The 17,678-nt window shown below is 39.7% G+C and overlaps 2 protein-coding genes across 4 annotated transcripts; both read left to right on the forward strand.

Moving 5' to 3' along the window:
* The first annotated feature begins 2,244 nt into the window (after positions 1-2,244).
* On the forward strand, positions 2,245-6,420 carry ndufaf4 (NADH:ubiquinone oxidoreductase complex assembly factor 4). Its single transcript, XM_080883201.1, has 3 exons — positions 2,245-2,446; positions 2,570-2,664; positions 4,027-6,420. The coding sequence occupies exons 1-3, from the start codon at positions 2,311-2,313 to the stop codon at positions 4,327-4,329; spliced, it is 534 nt and encodes a 177-aa protein (XP_080739327.1). The 5' UTR covers positions 2,245-2,310; the 3' UTR covers positions 4,330-6,420.
* Positions 6,421-7,158: 738 nt separating this feature from the next.
* On the forward strand, positions 7,159-16,777 carry gpr63 (G protein-coupled receptor 63). 3 transcript variants are annotated; one of them, XM_080882660.1, is made up of 2 exons: positions 7,159-7,652; positions 14,227-16,777. In XM_080882660.1, exon 2 carries the CDS (start codon positions 14,342-14,344, stop codon positions 15,572-15,574), a length of 1,233 nt encoding a protein of 410 aa, XP_080738786.1. In that variant the 5' UTR covers positions 7,159-7,652; positions 14,227-14,341; the 3' UTR covers positions 15,575-16,777. The 3 variants fall into 3 exon arrangements, with proteins under 3 accessions (XP_080738786.1, XP_080738788.1, XP_080738787.1); XM_080882662.1 differs by having other exon boundaries at positions 7,159-7,576; XM_080882661.1 differs by lacking the exon at positions 7,159-7,652 and adding an exon at positions 7,685-7,916.
* Positions 16,778-17,678: the final 901 nt, after the last annotated feature.

A 17,678-nucleotide genomic window follows, 5' to 3' on the forward strand; every position in this document is an offset into this window, starting at 1 on the left:
GAAGTGACCATACACAGTGCTAAGTTCTCAACTAACACATCATAGCTTAGCTAGCAAAGCTGTATTTATAAACTATACAGATGTAATGCACAGACACATTCATCTGATAATTATTGTTAGGTAACAGACTTCTTGGACCATCTCTAGCACACAATGCACAATATTATTTGTCAGATAGTCCTATTAAAAGTTTATTTTCCAAAAGATACTAAAAGTACAAACAGTCTGTGTGGTCTAATTCAGGGATGCTAGTTAGTAGAGGTGTGGACTAACATGTCAATAAAGCAGCCACACCCCTAACCTTGAGCCTTTCCTGAAAATATACAGTTGCTATGAAAGGAGAAATTAACCACAAAGGCCAAAACTGATGTTTTCTATCAGGCTGTGAAATGTTTGTGTGTTTAAAAATGGGTGGTTGACTTTCTTTTTTGGACATTAGAGGAACTGCTGTTTTTTGGCACCTTGTTTGCGTTATTGTTCAGCTCCAGATGAACACATGTGGAATGACCCCGGCACCCCCTGAAATATGCCTGTTCTGCCTCATTCGTAGTCTCCACAATGCCATTCCATTGCACACATCATGAGCGCAGCTTGTCTCTAAACACTGTAGCAGAAAGTGGTGGAGGAGGAAATATTTGGAGTTGTCACATTATCTGCTGAGTCCACACGGACAACAATGATAAGCAGTCTTCAGCAGCTCTCATATTCCAGCTGCACTGTTTTGTTGTTGTTTTGGAATAAAACCTACCTCAAGACAGTAGCTGATGTAACTGAAATATCACTGGCTGGCCTTTTATTGACTTCCATCAGCTCCCAGTTTGGGAGCTGATTCCTCCACTCCTCACAAAAATACTGTGAGCTGTTTCTTTATGATTGAGTAGATAATTACCTCCAGATGTGTTCCCAGCATCTTGCCTTACATGAAGACCGGCTTCTGTTGACCTGTTTAAATGCTTATTTATTTCCTTTACTTCAATAACAAATAAAGCCTCCCTGTGCCAGGCCTGACGGGTCAGTTCAGTTCATGTTTGAAAAACATGTCTGATGAGCTTGAACCTCAAAAAGAGGCCAGCCATATAACCCCACTTAGAATGTGATAGAGTATTAAATGCTGCCCTCTGCTGGACATTTTAGGGTTATAACTGATCTATACAAAGTGATCAATGACACCATAAGCTCAGGCTGTCTGAAGCTTTTTTCTTACTAAATCTCCTAGATCCTTTCTTGGGTTTACTCTGCTGTGTATATAAAGATGGATAGTTTTGGGAATTAAATAGTGGAAAAGAAAAGTGTCTGGAAACAGAAGATTCTTTCATGGCCATATGGAAAACCACCCTTGGATCTCGACCTCAATAAACACTGTCCTAGTGAGTTTATTGTTTTGAATTTTAATGAGTACAAAGTGAGATAAGTTTATCTTATTGGATAAAACAAAGTTTAGGACACCCCAACTGGTCGCAGCAGATGGCCGCTCCTCCCTGAGCCTGGTTCTGCCGGAGGTTTCTTCCTGTTAAAAGGGAGTTTTTCCTTCCCACTGTTGCCAAAGTGCTTGCTCATAGGGGGTCATATGATTGTTGGGTTTTTCTCTGTATCTATGAAGCGCCTTGAGGCGACTTATGTTGTGATTTGGCGCTATATAAATAAAATTGAATTGAATTGAATTGAATATGGCCTTGCATCTTCAGTAGGGCTCCTTGGAGACATAGTTGGCTTCTCACCCTAATTGTTAAGTATGTTTTGTAACAAAAAAACATACACATACACTTACGCTGTGTCCTTTGTATTTAGATTTTCTCCTATTTATTTTTCTTTCTCTCTTCTTTCTTCTCTCTGTCACTCTCCTTTCTTCTGTTTTACACTGACTGTTAAACAGCACAAATGGTAATGTGAACAATTCTTTTTTAAAATAATACAATAACTCTTAAAAGGAGCCTATAAAGAGTTTATCACGTGGCAAAGCAAGTGTGTTTGACACAACAGTGCATTCAGATCACGATTCTTCTTGTTAAAACTGGCAGTCAGGTTTTTACAACAAAACAAAAAGATATGTTTTATTAAAAACACTCAATTAAATTATGAGACTAATTATTTATTTCTTAATTTATTGAGTTAACTAAGACCTGTATCCAGCATCCTTACGTTTGGCAATTGAAAAAAAGACACGGGGAACAATAAACTCATCCAACCACACGGTGTCGCTGCTGCTTCCTCTGCGCTTTTCACATTTCCGCCTGTAAAAAGAACCTTCTCGCTCGCCGTCGGCAGTTTGAATCAACTTTATTCATAGCGGGCTTTGACAATTTGTTAAACATGGGTGCACGGGTTACGCGTGTGTTCAGGAATTACAACTTGGAAAACCGAGTGCACCGAGAACTTTCCAAGGACAAGCCGCGAGCGGCGCCCCGGCACTCGGTTAAGCTTCCACCGACAGCCTCCAGCCCGCAGGGTAAGTGAGTGAGTGCTAGCTGGCTTGTGTAACAGTTAACCCGGGGTCATGGTAGGCTCACCGTTCATCCGTGTGTCCTCAGAAAGCTCGGGGACGATTCTCACGTCGGTTTGTGTTTTTCAGAAGTGGATTCGTTGAACCAGAATAACGCGCCGCTGCTGGACCACCTCAGGTCCGTGTACGTGGAGTCCAGAGATCCAGCACCGACTGCAGCAGAGGTCAGACTGACACTGCCTGAGTGTTTGAATGCTGTTACATCAGCTCTGCTCAATCATTCATTGTTTGTCAGTGTTTTTGCTCTCAGTTTGGGTCATTCAGACGTTTACAGGTCGAATCTTTGCAAAGTTGAGACATTCATGTATTCTATGTTATGAAGAATAAAGAAAGACATTATTGATTAACACTGGCTGTTAAAAGGGAACTATCATTATCATCGCCAGCTACATATGTTTCATGCTTGGACTCTGCTTTGCATGAACACAGTTCAAAAATAGTCTTTGCTCTGTTCAGCTGCTGTCTGGAAACAAGCTGCCTAATCTCCTGCTGCTCCCTTTAAGACTGTTTTCTTCTAATTGGCTGGTCCTCGTAAACAATAGGTCGAGCTTTTGTGCTCACAAGTAAAAAAAAATAATTTTTTAAAATTGTTTTAGAATTATCCATCAAAGTCTTTGTAATCAGGTGACAGAAATTTAAAAACCTAATCAACACTCATCAAACAAACCATGTTGATGGTAGTGAGCCACCAGTGATAAATCACCTGCAGCTCCCATGATTCTAGGCTTGGCTGTGTTGTAATGAATCAGTTTTATTCTCAGTTTTTAATTTTTAATTTGAAAAAGAAGAGTTGAATCCTCTGTAGCTCTGCCAGACCAATTTATACCACCATGGCTGTCCATAGCTGGATGATGGCAGGAGGACAGCTGTGACTGTGCTTCTATTTCTTAATCAGAATAGTCAAATATTCATGTGCATCCACATTACTTGAATTTGACCTTTTATCTGTTCATAGCTGTTCATATCTCATCCATATGTGGTCCAGAGGACAAGACATTTCAAAGGGAACAACTGAATATGTAGATTCATGTTAGGCATGCACTAATCCAGTTTTGTCCAGTTATGTTAAAGTTCCAATAAGAGTGTTAAAATAATAAGCTTAATATTGCTGACGCTGAGACTGGAAGTCATTTTTTTCATATTTAAGATAGCATCAGAGAGTACATATTCTTTCCTGACTCTGTAAAATAAAATCTAACTAATGCATGCATCTAAGAGTATAAATGATGGACTCAGTATCTGTTAGATTAATAATTAAAAAAATCTGTTAGCATTATTTGTTACATTTATGATTGCAAATGTAATTAGGTTACCTTTATGCCACAAATTATCATAAAGGTAAGGTGGACGTCCTTGCTGTGTTGCGATAGGGGACTTTTTGAACTTGTGAATGACAGATTGGCTAATTTCCTAACTTCAAACCTGACTTTCCTGTGTGGGATTTGCATGTGCACTGGCCAAAAGTTTTTAAATGTTGATTTTTGTTATTCATAATAGTTATTCTTCACTGCTTGTTCTTCCCTCAGGTATCGAAGGACGTGACGGCGGGGAGAGAACAGCGACGACTTCTTAAGTTCAGTGTCCCAGCATCTCCGTTGGGCCTGGTGGAGCTCACAGATGTTCCCATTGGTAAACTGACCATTGCTGAAGCTCTGAAGGCTGTGGGCAGCCACCAGCATCAGCCTCAGACGTGGAGTCCCGAAAAGATCGCACAAGAGTATTCTCTAGACTTGAAAGAAACAAAAGCTCTTTTAGATTTCTTTGTCCCCTTCAAGGTTGAGATCATACCACCCAAGACTAAAAAGACCAAGCAGATAAAGGCTTCGTAGGACTAGAGTCTCTGACATCTCTGTGGAAAATGACAGCGTATTTAATTTATTTATGCTTTTCAGTGTTTGTCACTGCAAGAATGAGCTGATTGAAAGCTTGGACATTACATATTGCTGACATGGAGATGAGATCATAGGAAATTTCATGGGACATATGCGAGATACAAAACACCCCTACAATAAACATGAGAATAATTGTAGATATTTAATCTTCTTTGCAATCCTATTGGTTAGTTATCTGATGTAAATAAAACAATCTAAAACTGGGTGATGTCATTATGCAGGTGGATACATCAAAAGGAGTCATTCAGCTCATTCAGTTTGGAAAGTATATTTACTAGATTTTCTTCATAGAGTGACATTCAGATGGACAGGCTCATATTTGAGTTATATGAGAGTCAGGATGTGATTAGCCTAGTTTAGCATAAAGACAGTAAGCAAATGGAAAAGGCTAGCACAGTTAGCGCTGGGATTCCCATAACTTGCATAACTATAAGTCCCCTGGGCATCTCAGTCAGGAAACCTGATCCAAAGATACAATTAGCAGGAGGAACTTCTCTAATTAGCATCTCTTCCTGTGACCTGGGGGGTGCACCAAAAGCCCAGCTTGACGTAACCAAGCTTGCCTGACAAAAGCCTTGGCAAAACCAAGAACTTCAGGGATAAATGCTGTTTTGTGTGTGGTTATCAGCTTTCTTTGTTAATCCAGTTTTATGTTTTGTTTTTTTTGTCCTTGTGTCATCATCAGTCAGTATTGAAGTTCATGTGATTACAGTTTTACAGTTACCTGCTTCTGGTGCACAGCTGAACTTGTTAAGGTATATAGAACTCCTCTCCTGGGTAGAAAACACATGTCACTTTTATAGAAAATTAGTAATTCTGTGACATTTTTAACATCAATACTGAGCGTCATTGAAAACAGACGTTAGCCTTAACAGACCTCGTTAACAAAACTGGGTGTAGCCAACTGTGATGTTGCCAGTTGATAGTAAAGTCATGTTTTGAACCCTTGAATATTTTAGCAAACACCATCTTGATGTTGTCAAATACATATTGAGTGAGGGGTGGATTTGTATGTGAGTCAAACATGAACTAAAGTCTGATGTTCTTAGTAAAAAAGAAACCATAATTTATGAGGAAATAGGTCAAGGGAGCTAAAAAGTCTTTTTTCTCATATTTTGCTAATCAGATACAGAATTTATTTTTGACTTCAGCTTCCATCTTTTATATATAGTCTGTGGAGGCATTGAACTAAATCGCATATCTAAACGCAGGTCAGTAGTAGATGAAAATACAAAAGATCATAGGTCAGGTTTTATTTTTCAGCAATGCAGATCACATGATAAAACGGTGCAAATTTAGTGTTATTATTGTTTTAAGCTAATGGCTAACTCCACCTCTATACCTCTGCATACAATTCACTATCTGTGGTAATAAATACATATTTCTATTTTAGACCACTTTAAGATTCTACTGTTTAACTTTTGACTTGAGTTCACATAAGGAGTCAAATGTAGCTCTAGTTTGTCCTGTTTCAGAGTTATTATCCAATAATGAAAGCTATAACCTTGGAATGAAAGTGCAGTTCCTCTAATACTGTCACTTGTAGTAGTTAAAGACCTGTTTGCTGATACTGTGCTTGTATACAGGCTTGTATGATGAGAGTAATTCCACTGTACAAACCACACACAAAAGACAACAAACAGCAGCAGTCTGTTTCTAACTTGCTGAAATGTTCTTTTAAAGATGTCAGACAGTGTCGTGTCTAAAACGTAGCTGTTTATTACTACATATGAACTCACTGACATTTGTTCTGTTGACTTTTTTTTTGACTCCATCCACCCCATCCACCACTGTCACAGATCTGGATTACTCAGCATTCCAGGTAAGACAGTGATGCTCGGAAATGTTGTTTTGCTGACAAAGGAGATGAGTGTTGTCTAACACGTGGGTCCAAAGTTCCATGGATGGGGCTGTTTTTAATGCATTTTAATGTAGAATTCATGGAGCCACATCATGGAGTATATTTATGAGTGAAAACAATCCTGTGCCATTTATACCATCTGCTGCATATACGCACAATTTTTCAAATAAAAGGAAAAAAAAAAACTTCAAATAATTGAATTTCTTGTACCGTCCAGCCATACTGCACAATATCCTGAAAACACAGTGATTACTTTAGAGCTAATGTACTGTCTTTGTTATCTTTACCACCCACTGCATGCATCCGCACATGCCCCAAAAAGCACTTCCGCTAAAACAAGCCACGCCCCACTTGCACAGTCTATCTTTTAGGAATATCCACTTTTGCCCATGACATTCTGTGTATGTCAGTTATCAAGGAACGCAAACCTTACCAGAAACTGTGTAGCCTTATCTTCAAAATAATGCAGATAATTGATTTATAAATCAAAAATGCAGAAACAACAATTTAGCCATACGCCATGAAATTTATTTTTGAGTTAAAGCTTAGCTATTTATTTTTCAACACAATCTTTTAAAAAAACCCTATTCATACACATTTAATTTTTTTAAAGATATGTGACAAAATTTGCAATTACAAATAAAGTGGGACTTTTACAAGAAAAACTTGTTTTTGAAAAATCCTCATCAGATGATTTTCAGCGCGAGGCAGCAAACTGTTTATACCATGCGGAAGGTTGAGGTGGGACAACTGCAACAGCATTTAAGAGCTTTTTGTACTGTTTATAACATAAACCACATGAAAACAACCAAATCAACTTTACATCCACTCAAAAACACTATTTAAAAAAACACAACTAGTTCTTTATTTTGAAAGGCAATATAGGAAGTAGTGGGTGTCTGCGCCTTCCCGCAGGCAGCAGCCAGTGAGAGTAGTTTAGAACCGTATGAGGAAAATCTGGGCTCCGTACAGTAGACGCTCACATACAGTGACACTGGTACATTTGTCAGTGGAGGATGGGCCGTTCACACCTCACATATGGACGAAGGAAAACAAAGATTCGAGCAGGAAACCTTCCGTTTTCCCGCCGCGGATAAGCAGCTGTTGCTGGAAACAAAGCCGTTCTGACCAAACACAGATTTCACTTTTTTTTTCTTCTGAGGCTTCATTTGTGGAGGTGGTGGCATCACCGGCCGTCGCGCTGTTGCCAATATATATATATATATTTAAAAAAAAAAAAAAAAAGCTAAAGCAGGGTTTTTCTCGGGCACATCAGCAGTTATGTGTCTTTCTCTACACCGACGACCATGAAGATTTTTGGAGGTGAGATGCTCCATTTTCCGGACTGAGCTTCTGTACTTGAGCTGCTCCTGAGCTCTAGCATGGGAGAATGAAGCAGGTAATAATATTAGCGAGTATACTTTAAATCCGACCAGCGGCGGTGTAATAATGACATTCATGTTTTGTGTTAAAACATGAATTAGGCCGTTTGTTCAGAACACCCACTGTTCTCGTCGCTTACAGTAATGTGAAGTGTCTGTTTATTTTCTCGGTCTCTGAGCTTGAGTGGATGGCTCCAAATCACCGAATCCTGTCGAAACAAGCGGTTTCATGCTCTGTGAAACAGCGTTCGGCGAGCTACTTCGGCCTGGCGTAAATAGCTGTGAGTTGGGGTGGATGAAGGGAAGGCCTGGTCTGTACTAGGCACTAATATTCCATTAAGGTCGTTGTTCATCTGTCTTTGAGGGGTATCTACCGGTGCCAAGTACCAATCCAGTACCAGTGTTCAATAAGCTCCAGTCAGTGCGTGGAAGAGACTGGAAGCCATCCAGGGAACATCAGCCTTCACTGAAACATTCTTTTTCTGAGTTTATAAAATAAATGTAGCAAGTAAATGCATACAGCAATCTAATTTTACAGTTTTTTTTAAATTAATACATTTTATTTTACAAAAGGCTAACAGTGAAACAAATTAAAGTAGGTATTCAGTAGGGGTGGTGGAAAAAATCGATACTGTGTAGTATCGTGATATTTTGTTTGCTAATAATGTATCGATACAGGGACAGCAGAAATCGATATTTTGTTACAAAAAACGTTTTTGTGGACTGGAACTCTGACTTCAGAGCATGTTGATCAGCTCCTTTTTCTGAGCAAGAATCCTGACATTCCTTCACTGTCCAAATGTGTTTAACTTTTTTTTTTGGTAGCAATAAACATGACAGTTTACGTATTTTAATTTAAGACATGTTTTATTTTAATTAAGTTTAAAACTTTTTTATTTAATGTAAAATTATATTTTGTTTTAATTAACTTTCAAATTCTTCAGTTGCTGAAGGGGCTGCATAGTTTTCATAAATTGCATAGTTCAGAATAGCTATAATTGTACCAGATGGTTGCATTCAGTTAAGTTGGACTAGACTGTAATACAAACCGTTCAGTTTGTCAACAATAAAACTGACTGAAATGAGAGAAAGACTGAGTGCGAGACTTTGATATTAGATAAAATGAATATTGATAAAGTTTACCTTTATGTACAGAATCTGAATATCGCAAAATATTTTTAAAAAATCGCAATAATATCGTATCGTGCGTTAAGTATTGTGATAATATCGTATCGTGGGATGTATCGTGATTCCCACCTCTAATATTCAGTGTAATTTCAGCTTGGTGTGAGGGTTGTATGGTTAAGCATAAAGTGGTTGAACCAGTTAGTAAAGTTGGAGCAACCCTCACCAACCCTGACTTGATAATCTGGCTGTAATGCACGAAAAAGCAGTAAAACTGTTAAACTTGCTGCAACATCTGACTTGTGAGGCAAATATAACGCAACAGTATACTGCTGTCATTTACAGTTGCACTTCTTCCACTCAGTCTGACAGTGAAATTATACTTTGTTAAAACTAGGTTATAGGTACAGCGTAGCCACAAACCCTTCTGAACCCCTTTGCTGTAACTGATGCTGTAGCCTAACATGCACTGCCCCCAAAATGTAACTACATGATGGATGATGCGGTCTGCAGCGGTTGTGATAGGCTGTTCAGTGGTGTTCATTTCTTCCATGTCTATATTTTGCTACGTTTTCTGCGGCTGCTATTTTTCAAAACGTCTGGAAGAGAAAGGATTAACTCAATCAGTTGACAAGAGGCAGGTAAAACCTATTATTGTTAGGCCAGTATTATGGTCTCCAGTTATGGCAGATGGCCACCCCGGTTCTGCTGGAAGTTTCTTCCTGTTAAAAGGGAGTTTTTCCTTCCCACTGTCGCCAAAGTGCTTGCATCTTGAGGCTATTGTTGTTGTGATTTGGCGCTGTATAAATAAAATAAAATTGAATTGAATTGAATATTACTGACTTCAGTTGTGGTCAGAAGTTTACATTCACTCATCATGTATTTTTGGGGGGATTTCATGTAATCCTCACAGGTTAAAAAGTATACATACAGTGTCAAACATAATCTTTTAATAGATGGTGCAGTATGTTTTAACTTGACACGGTCTGTTGTTGATTAGCGATCATGATTGACTACTCTTTCGTAATTTCTCTGTGACAGCATTCATTGCAGTGACCCACACTCAGAATAATGGGAAAATCAAGTAAACTTAGTGAAGTTCTAAGGAGAATTGTGAATTTATACAAGTTAATAATTCTTAATAGGAACATCATCCCATGTACACATCAAAACTGGTGTTGGAATTGATAAAACCTTTGGAATAGCTTTCCTAACAATCCAACCCCAGACCTGTTAAAAATCTGTGGAATAGTTTTAAAAACCCCATGCCAATCAATTAAATTTAACGCTTAATATTCTGCCAAGAAAAGTGGTCAAATATCCATCCAGAATTATGTCAGACTTTTCTTTATGGCTACCAGAAGTGTCCAGTCAATTTGTAACATCCAAAGGGACATTCAACCAAATCTTATATCGTATATTTATACTTTTAGCGCTGTGTGGATGAAAGAAAATCCAAAACAAATGTGAATTTTCTTTTTGTTTTCTTTAATAAGTCATTAAAGATGTATGCACAATGATTCCACCCTGGGAAAAGAACAGCTCAATAAAATAAGTGGATGCTAACGTCTAACTGAAACTGTATTGGCATAGGATTCATTTGACTTCTTGACCCCCAGCTTGCAGTAGGGCTGCTGAGTGTAAAGCGAATTGGCACCTCCAAATCTGAGATCATAGACCCACAAACTCTGTGTAGTGACAACAAGATTGAGGTTGTGGATAATCTTTCTTCACCCTTAAAGATAAGGTGAGGAGCGCGATTATTTGGAAAGAGCTTGAAGTAGAGCTGTTACTCTTCATCTACATCAAAAGGAGCCTGTTGATGTGGTTTGAACATTTGACAAGGATACCTCCCAGACACCACCTATATAGGGTGTTTCATGTCCCACCAGTAGGACTACCTGGTGAAGATCCAAGACACACTAGAGAGATTATATCTCTTGGCTGGCTTGGGAATGCGTTAAAGTCTCCCAGAATAAACTGAATGGAAGAAGCAGCTGGGTAGATGTAAATCTGGGCATCTTTGCTTAGACTTGAATCTGGATGGATGAACGAAACTCATCTTTTTTTATATCAGATAAATGAACATTTTAAAAAGTAAAGAAGAGATTGGAACAACCTTCAACACCATTCAGCCTTGTTGCTGGTGTTCCAAATGCATTTTTTTAAGAAAACCAGAAACAATAAACGGCTGCTCTAGGTATAGTCAGGCAGTGCATAAATGTGTAATTAAAATAACTACACATAGTAAATCATAGGGAAATGGGTTTTTTCACCGATATATCAGAACATCCCATTTTTTAGATCGCCAGAAATCGGTATTAGCATTGCTAACTAATGCTAAATAAACACGAGCAAAACCAACCAAATCTTTATTCTTCCAGAACATTTGAATGCAGACAATAAGGACACTCGGATAAGATAAGATAAGATAAAACTTTATTAATCCCTCAGGTGGGTTCCTCTGGGAAATTCGGTTTCCAAAAGCACAGCACCGACAGAAGTTAGAGTTACAGAATATTATATACACACACACACACACACACACATAAATAAATACAGAGACATATATAAATAAAATATACGAAGGGGATAAATAGAATAAATAGGAATAAAAATACAAGTGAATTGCACATTTCAAGTATTGAGGTCTATTGCACCATTGACTATTGACAACATTGATATCTTGTGAATCACAACATCTCTGCTAGATCCTCGGAAAACTAATGTACTAAATGGATCTGTGGTAACATTCCTTCCACTTGTGCTTTCACTACTGTGCAAGAGCTCTTTAAGTTAGAGTCCCTGCTCTCCACAGTCTGTAGTTTTTATTTTAAAAGTAATATCTCATACGACTACTTTAAAGTGCTCCCTGTAACCGTTTCACACCGTTGTGTACAATCTGCTGCAAAGTCTATGCTTAGTTACAAATAAGCAAAGGTAGATGGTATGGGAAATTAAAGCCATGAGTCATTTGTATCAAGGCATGATATCACTGGGAAAAAATCAGTGTGAAATGTTCAAAGGTACCTAAAAACAAGGTTATACACGAGAGCCCTGGGTCGCAGGTTTCTGTCTACCCTCCTCTCTGTAGCTGCTTCATTTCAAGGACATTGGAGCAACATTTATAAGACTGCAGAGATTACCAACTGTTAGAGTACAGGCAGGAGGGAAGCATGACACAGGGAAGGGCAGGAGCTAACTGGCAAGCAGCAACTGAACTTTGAAATAATAGCAAGGGATTGTCCTCTACTTAATCCAGCACACGTTGCATTATCTCTAGATTTTAATTTTTAAGTAACTCTTCAAACATACACGGGTGGGTGATCGTATAACTCAGCAGCCTGTCCAAATAATGCTATGTGAGGGGAAACACTGGTATTTCTCTCACAGACACACCAGTGTTTAACAGTATATTTGAAATAAACACGGTATTTGAACTAGCTATTATTGCGTTAAAACTGGCACCTCCCAGTAACATCACGAGCACCATCGTGAGCTCACTGGGCAGCTTCCCAACAAATCTTTTTCCCTCTGAGCGATTCAAGGTTACAAGATGTGTGAAAAGCTGTAAGCATATTCTCATTACATAATTGCAGGGCCTCTGCAGTTATTTAAACATTTCCCTGTCGTTCAGAACACCAAGTACCTGATCATTCATTTCCTATGCAGGATCACTTGACTGCTGGGAGACTGGAGTGGCTCTTTTAACATTGTAGGTCATTGCACCCAAAAGCAGCGAACACTACCCTACCTGTTGAGGCCGACATGCTGCAGGCTACCTCACTGAATGCAGAGTTAATGAAGTGGGAACTGGGCCAAGAAGACTAAACCGGCTGCTCCTTGCTCTCCTTGTGGAAATTGTGGTAGACAATAAGCTTGTCATCAGCATATGAACAAAGCAAACTCTGCCCGATTTCACTGCCGTTTATTTTTGCATTGTAGGTTTTTGTCCCCTCCGGTGTGCTGAAGAGATGGCGCTATCTGTCAAATGGCTGCATATCCTAGTATCACAGCAGCACAGCTAAAGTACAGATCCCTCTAACAGGCTTAAATGCAGTGTTGTCACAGTAATTGCTCATAATTACACTGGTTTGATATTTATTTATTTTTTTACACCCACACAGGACTAAAATACTAAAAAGCTTAATTTGTGTGGAAAGTTATCCTATTAACAAATGGACTCTCTGGTGCTGCCCATTTATTATATCTGAAATTTGCTGCCTATTGTAATAATACCAGCTGGCCTGCCTGCAATGCCTCCAGTGTTTATACTAGTGATAAGGGTTTTTATTGCAGTATTTGCCTTGTGTCCGGTTGAGCACTAGCTTTCTGTCACTCTCAGGGGTAAAAAAAAAAATTCGAATAGGATTTCTTATCACAGCTTAGCCAAACACACCAGACAATGTGTTTCTGTTTGGAGACAGATTTGTCTTTCTGTATTCCACTTTTAAATGTGGCTTAATTCTGTATACTGAAAAATAAACTTTATGCTATTTATTTCAAAGATGTAATTAGTTTAATAGGTATATGGTTGGGGGCAAGATACAATCAGACACACTTAACAAAATGATGAAAAAGAAAACAGTTGCTCATTGAATTTTATTTTTGTCTAGTAAACTTTGACATTTTAGTTTCAGTTTTGTAAAAAGGTCTTTGTGAGAAATTCATCCTCTGTTTTGTAAAGATTTCCGTCATGGTGTTGGTCTGTTGTTCTAAAACAGTAAGGCTCTGTGTTTTTGATTGCTTAAAAAAACTGAAATGAGTCATATTTTATTCAGGCACCAATCTTTTGGCAGAAACATCCTATTTTATTACCCCAATTTACAGTATCATGAAATCTTTCGGGACTCTGTGTTCTTGGAGCTTTGTTCAAATTTTTCATATTATTTCAAAATACTTTTGGATTTTTCAGCTTGTTCAAACTATGTGGGAGCACTTGCCATTAATTTTTTACAGCCAAATTTTGTCCACTTCCTTAAACTTGTAAAAGTGTGTAACTCATACACACTTATACCCACGAGTCCTGCTCAACTTTTTAATTATTTGTTGCTGGAAATCAATGCATTTGTCCACCCCACGCCTCAGTTGATTGTAGTTTTCCAGTCGTGAAGGATCATTATCGTACCAAACATGGCAACCTTGTTTCTGTTTCAGCGTCCTTTCTGACACATCATACATTGACGGAAGTGTTGTTAAGTGTGTTTTTAAATAGAAAATGAATAGGCGTCTCGTGCTAAGACAGAATAGTTATATCCTGTAGCTGTATGGTGTAATATGCAAATAGGAAAATTGGTGTTCTCTAAACCATTGACCCTCTGCATCGGTCAAGTTGTGTTTAGTCTGGTAGTGACAACTCAAATTGTTATCCTTAAACACGGAAATCTGCTCTACACAAACTGATTGTAAGGTAGACCCTACAATAATACATAATGGAATTCTAACATATTTTTATTTTTGTCTTAGGGTCTTGCTACCATGAAGATGGTGCTGTGTGGCCTTGGGGAGATGATATCCGCATGTCTGCCATCAGATTTTATGTGAACTCTCCTGCAATGATGCCTGCTCACCCTGGAGAGGCATGGTTCTCTCCACTACTGTTCCCCTCCTGGATACAGGGGACATTAACAGCCGTTTCTGCTGCGTCGTTACGAGGTTGCTGAACCTTTCTGAGAGGCTACCAATGGAAGACCTCTCTGTGGCAAACATTTCCCTGGGCTCCGGGTCTCCCTCGGAGCCGGTCACCCCAACAGCAAATGCTCTGGAAATCCAGCAAGGCATTGGCCTACCTCTGCAGATCTTCTTCTGCTTTGTCATGGCAGCCATCCTTTTAGTGGCGCTGTCAGGAAACATAGTGGTGTGCCTGATGGTGTACCAGAGATCTGCCATGCGTTCAGCCATCAACATTCTGCTGGCTAGTCTGGCATTTGCGGACATGATGCTGGCCATCTTGAACATGCCCTTTGCTCTGGTTACTGTGGTGACCACCAACTGGATTTTTGGAGATGTTTTCTGTCGCGTTTCCGCCATGCTCTTTTGGTTTTTTGTTATGGAAGGAGCAGCTGTACTGCTTATAATAAGCATTGATCGTTTTCTTATTATTGTCCAGAAGCAAGATAAGCTGAGCCCACAGAGAGCCAAGCTGCTCATAGTGGTCACATGGGGACTCTCGTTCATTTTCACTTTCCCTCTAGCTGTTGGCTCACCTCCCTTACAGATCCCACCCAGAGCTCCTCAGTGTATATTTGGCTACAGCAGTGATCCTGGTTACCACGCCTATGTGTTGATATTAACACTAGTTTTTTTCTTCTTGCCTTTCACAGTCATGCTATACACATTCATGGGCATCCTCAACACCATCCGCCACAATGCCATTCGCATCCGTAGCCACACAGACAGCGTCTGTCTGAGCCAGGCCAGCAAACTGGGCCTCCTCAGCCTTCAGAAGCCCTTCAAGATGAACATAGACATGAGCTTCAAGACCCGTGCCTTCACCACCATCCTCATCCTCTTCTCCGTGTTTACAGCGTGCTGGGCACCCTTCACTGCCTTCAGCTTGGTAACTACCTTCAGTGACAGGTTCTACCGCAAAGACAGCTTTTTTCAAATCAGCACATGGGTCTTGTGGTTGTGCTACCTCAAGTCAGCCCTCAACCCTCTTATTTACTACTGGCGGATCAAGAAGTTCCGCGACGCCTGCCTCGATCTGATGCCCAAATATTTCAAGTTTCTTCCTCAGCTGCCAGGCAACACAAAGAGGCGCATACAGCCGAGCGCTGTGTATATATGTGGAGAGCATCGCTCTGTGGTATAAGGCATAACTCCTCTCTGAAACACTGTTAAAATGCATCTTATCTCACTAGGGTTTTCTCATGGTTTACTTCTCTTAGCAGGCTATAAGACTGAGGTTAGCACTGCATTAAAAATATAAGGGGGCTGAGGTGGAATGGGTTATTGCTACAGTAGCCAGACTGAAGATCCAATCCGGGAGGTACACGGTGAGTCCAACATGCCAGAGATTTAAAGGTTGTCAGGTGAGAAATCGCAAAATTTCCAATATAAGACCTGACTGTTAGTACTGAAACTGTACTTTATAAGTTTTATTTTTAAAACATCATATGTGAATGTGAGGATTCTTCATCAACAAAGATTTGGTTGAGCTTTAGTTTCCACAAGAAGTAGCAACAGTCAGTCATGAACAGACAGAATGGCATTTGCATTTAGTGGTTAGAAGTTACGCATGTTGGGCAGGAAATTCAGAGTGAGGTGAGCCTTTTGAAAGGCAAAAAGGTCATTTGTGCACCATGGCTTAAGTCAGGGGTGTCCAACTCGGCTGGTGTCCGGCAGGTTTTAGATGTGTCCTTGATCCAACACAGTAGATTTAAATGGCTAAATTACCTCCTCAGCATGTCTTGAAGATATCCAGAGGCCTGGCTGGTAATAAACTAATCATTTGATTCGGGTGTGTTGGCCCAGGCTGATATCTAAAACCTGCAGGACACCTGCCCTCAAGGCCTGGAGTTGGATGCCCGTGGCTTAAGTAAACATAAATAGCCATTCAGGATGACCTCTTGTGGCAACAGTTAGTAGACATACCTTTAGAATCATTGCTGGCTTCACAGCAGCTTGCTTTGTGCATATGCATACACTTAAGGATTGTTGTGGTAGTTTTTCTGGTTAATGTAGTCTAGTATTAAACACAATGCTACTTAATGGGCTTCTTTGTCATTCCTAAGACTCAAACCACTTAAAAACAAAAAACAAGAAAAAGAGACTTGATGTAAGGATCAAATCAAAGATTGACCAACAGTGAGCCCACAATTCATTCCATCTGTTTGCTTTTACATTAGAAAAGAAAGAAATTTCATCTAAAAGCAAATAATAAATACCTGGGGGGCTTTTAACTAAACTGGGTAGAGTTCAGGGATTATTGGGTGATCTAAGCTCAGGACCTGTCATTTGACGTGCTGTCTATATGATGGCGACCGTAGAACAGGAGGTTGGGAAGTGCATCTGTCACCGGTTCGATCCCCGGGCTCTCTGTCCTGGTCGTTGTGTCCTTGGGCAAGACACTTCACCTGCCACCTACTGGTATTGGCCAGAGGGGCCGATGGCGCAATATGGCAGCCTCGCTTCTGTCAGTCTGCCCCAGGGCAGCTGTGGCTACAACTGTAGCCACTGTAAAATTGTTTTATTTGTTTGCACTTTAGGATACGCTCAAAATATTTGATGACAAATTTGTGGTCCAAAGATTAAAAATTTTACAAGACTCAGTAGATTCAATATCAGCTTCTGATACTTGATAGTTCAAGTATCAGTAGTAGTAGTTGGTGGAATATAACAGGCTCGACTGAGACCCTGTACCCAACAACCCAGAACAAACATTTTAAATAAGCACGATTCTGTTGCTGATAGTCAAGAATGACCTACCGGTGTGCGTGCAGTCTACCTGCTCAGTCTGTCCAGTGTGTTGGGATATGATGTTCTATTGTTGGCAAATGTTGGGTTGGATCAACTGGATGTGTTTGCAGTATCAGCCTCAAACCCCCACAGTGGTTCAATGCAGTGTTAATGTCAGTCTGACTTTAAATGGTCAGGGAGTGTATGAAGGTTCTCAGAAAGTTGTGAGGCTTCCAACAGGTCGATGGCAACTGGACTACCATACCAAACCCTACAATTTGACCTATACAACAGGTAATGGGAATCTTTAGGTTCTGTGTTCATCTTTATATACAATATATATATCTTTATATTCAAATCTATATCTGCTGTATCTGCCAAATTTGAATCTTGAGCACATCTTTTGAAACACACTGGAAGTCCATTTGGCATTTGAGCCTGTAGAGCAGGGGTGTCAAACTTCAGTCCTCGAGGGCCAGTATCTTGCTTGTTTTTGAGGTATCCCTGCCCTACCTGCT

This window comes from Rhamphochromis sp. 'chilingali' (genome assembly GCF_963969265.1).
Source record: "Rhamphochromis sp. 'chilingali' genome assembly, chromosome: 5".
Lineage (NCBI taxonomy): Eukaryota > Metazoa > Chordata > Actinopteri > Cichliformes > Cichlidae > Rhamphochromis > Rhamphochromis sp. 'chilingali'.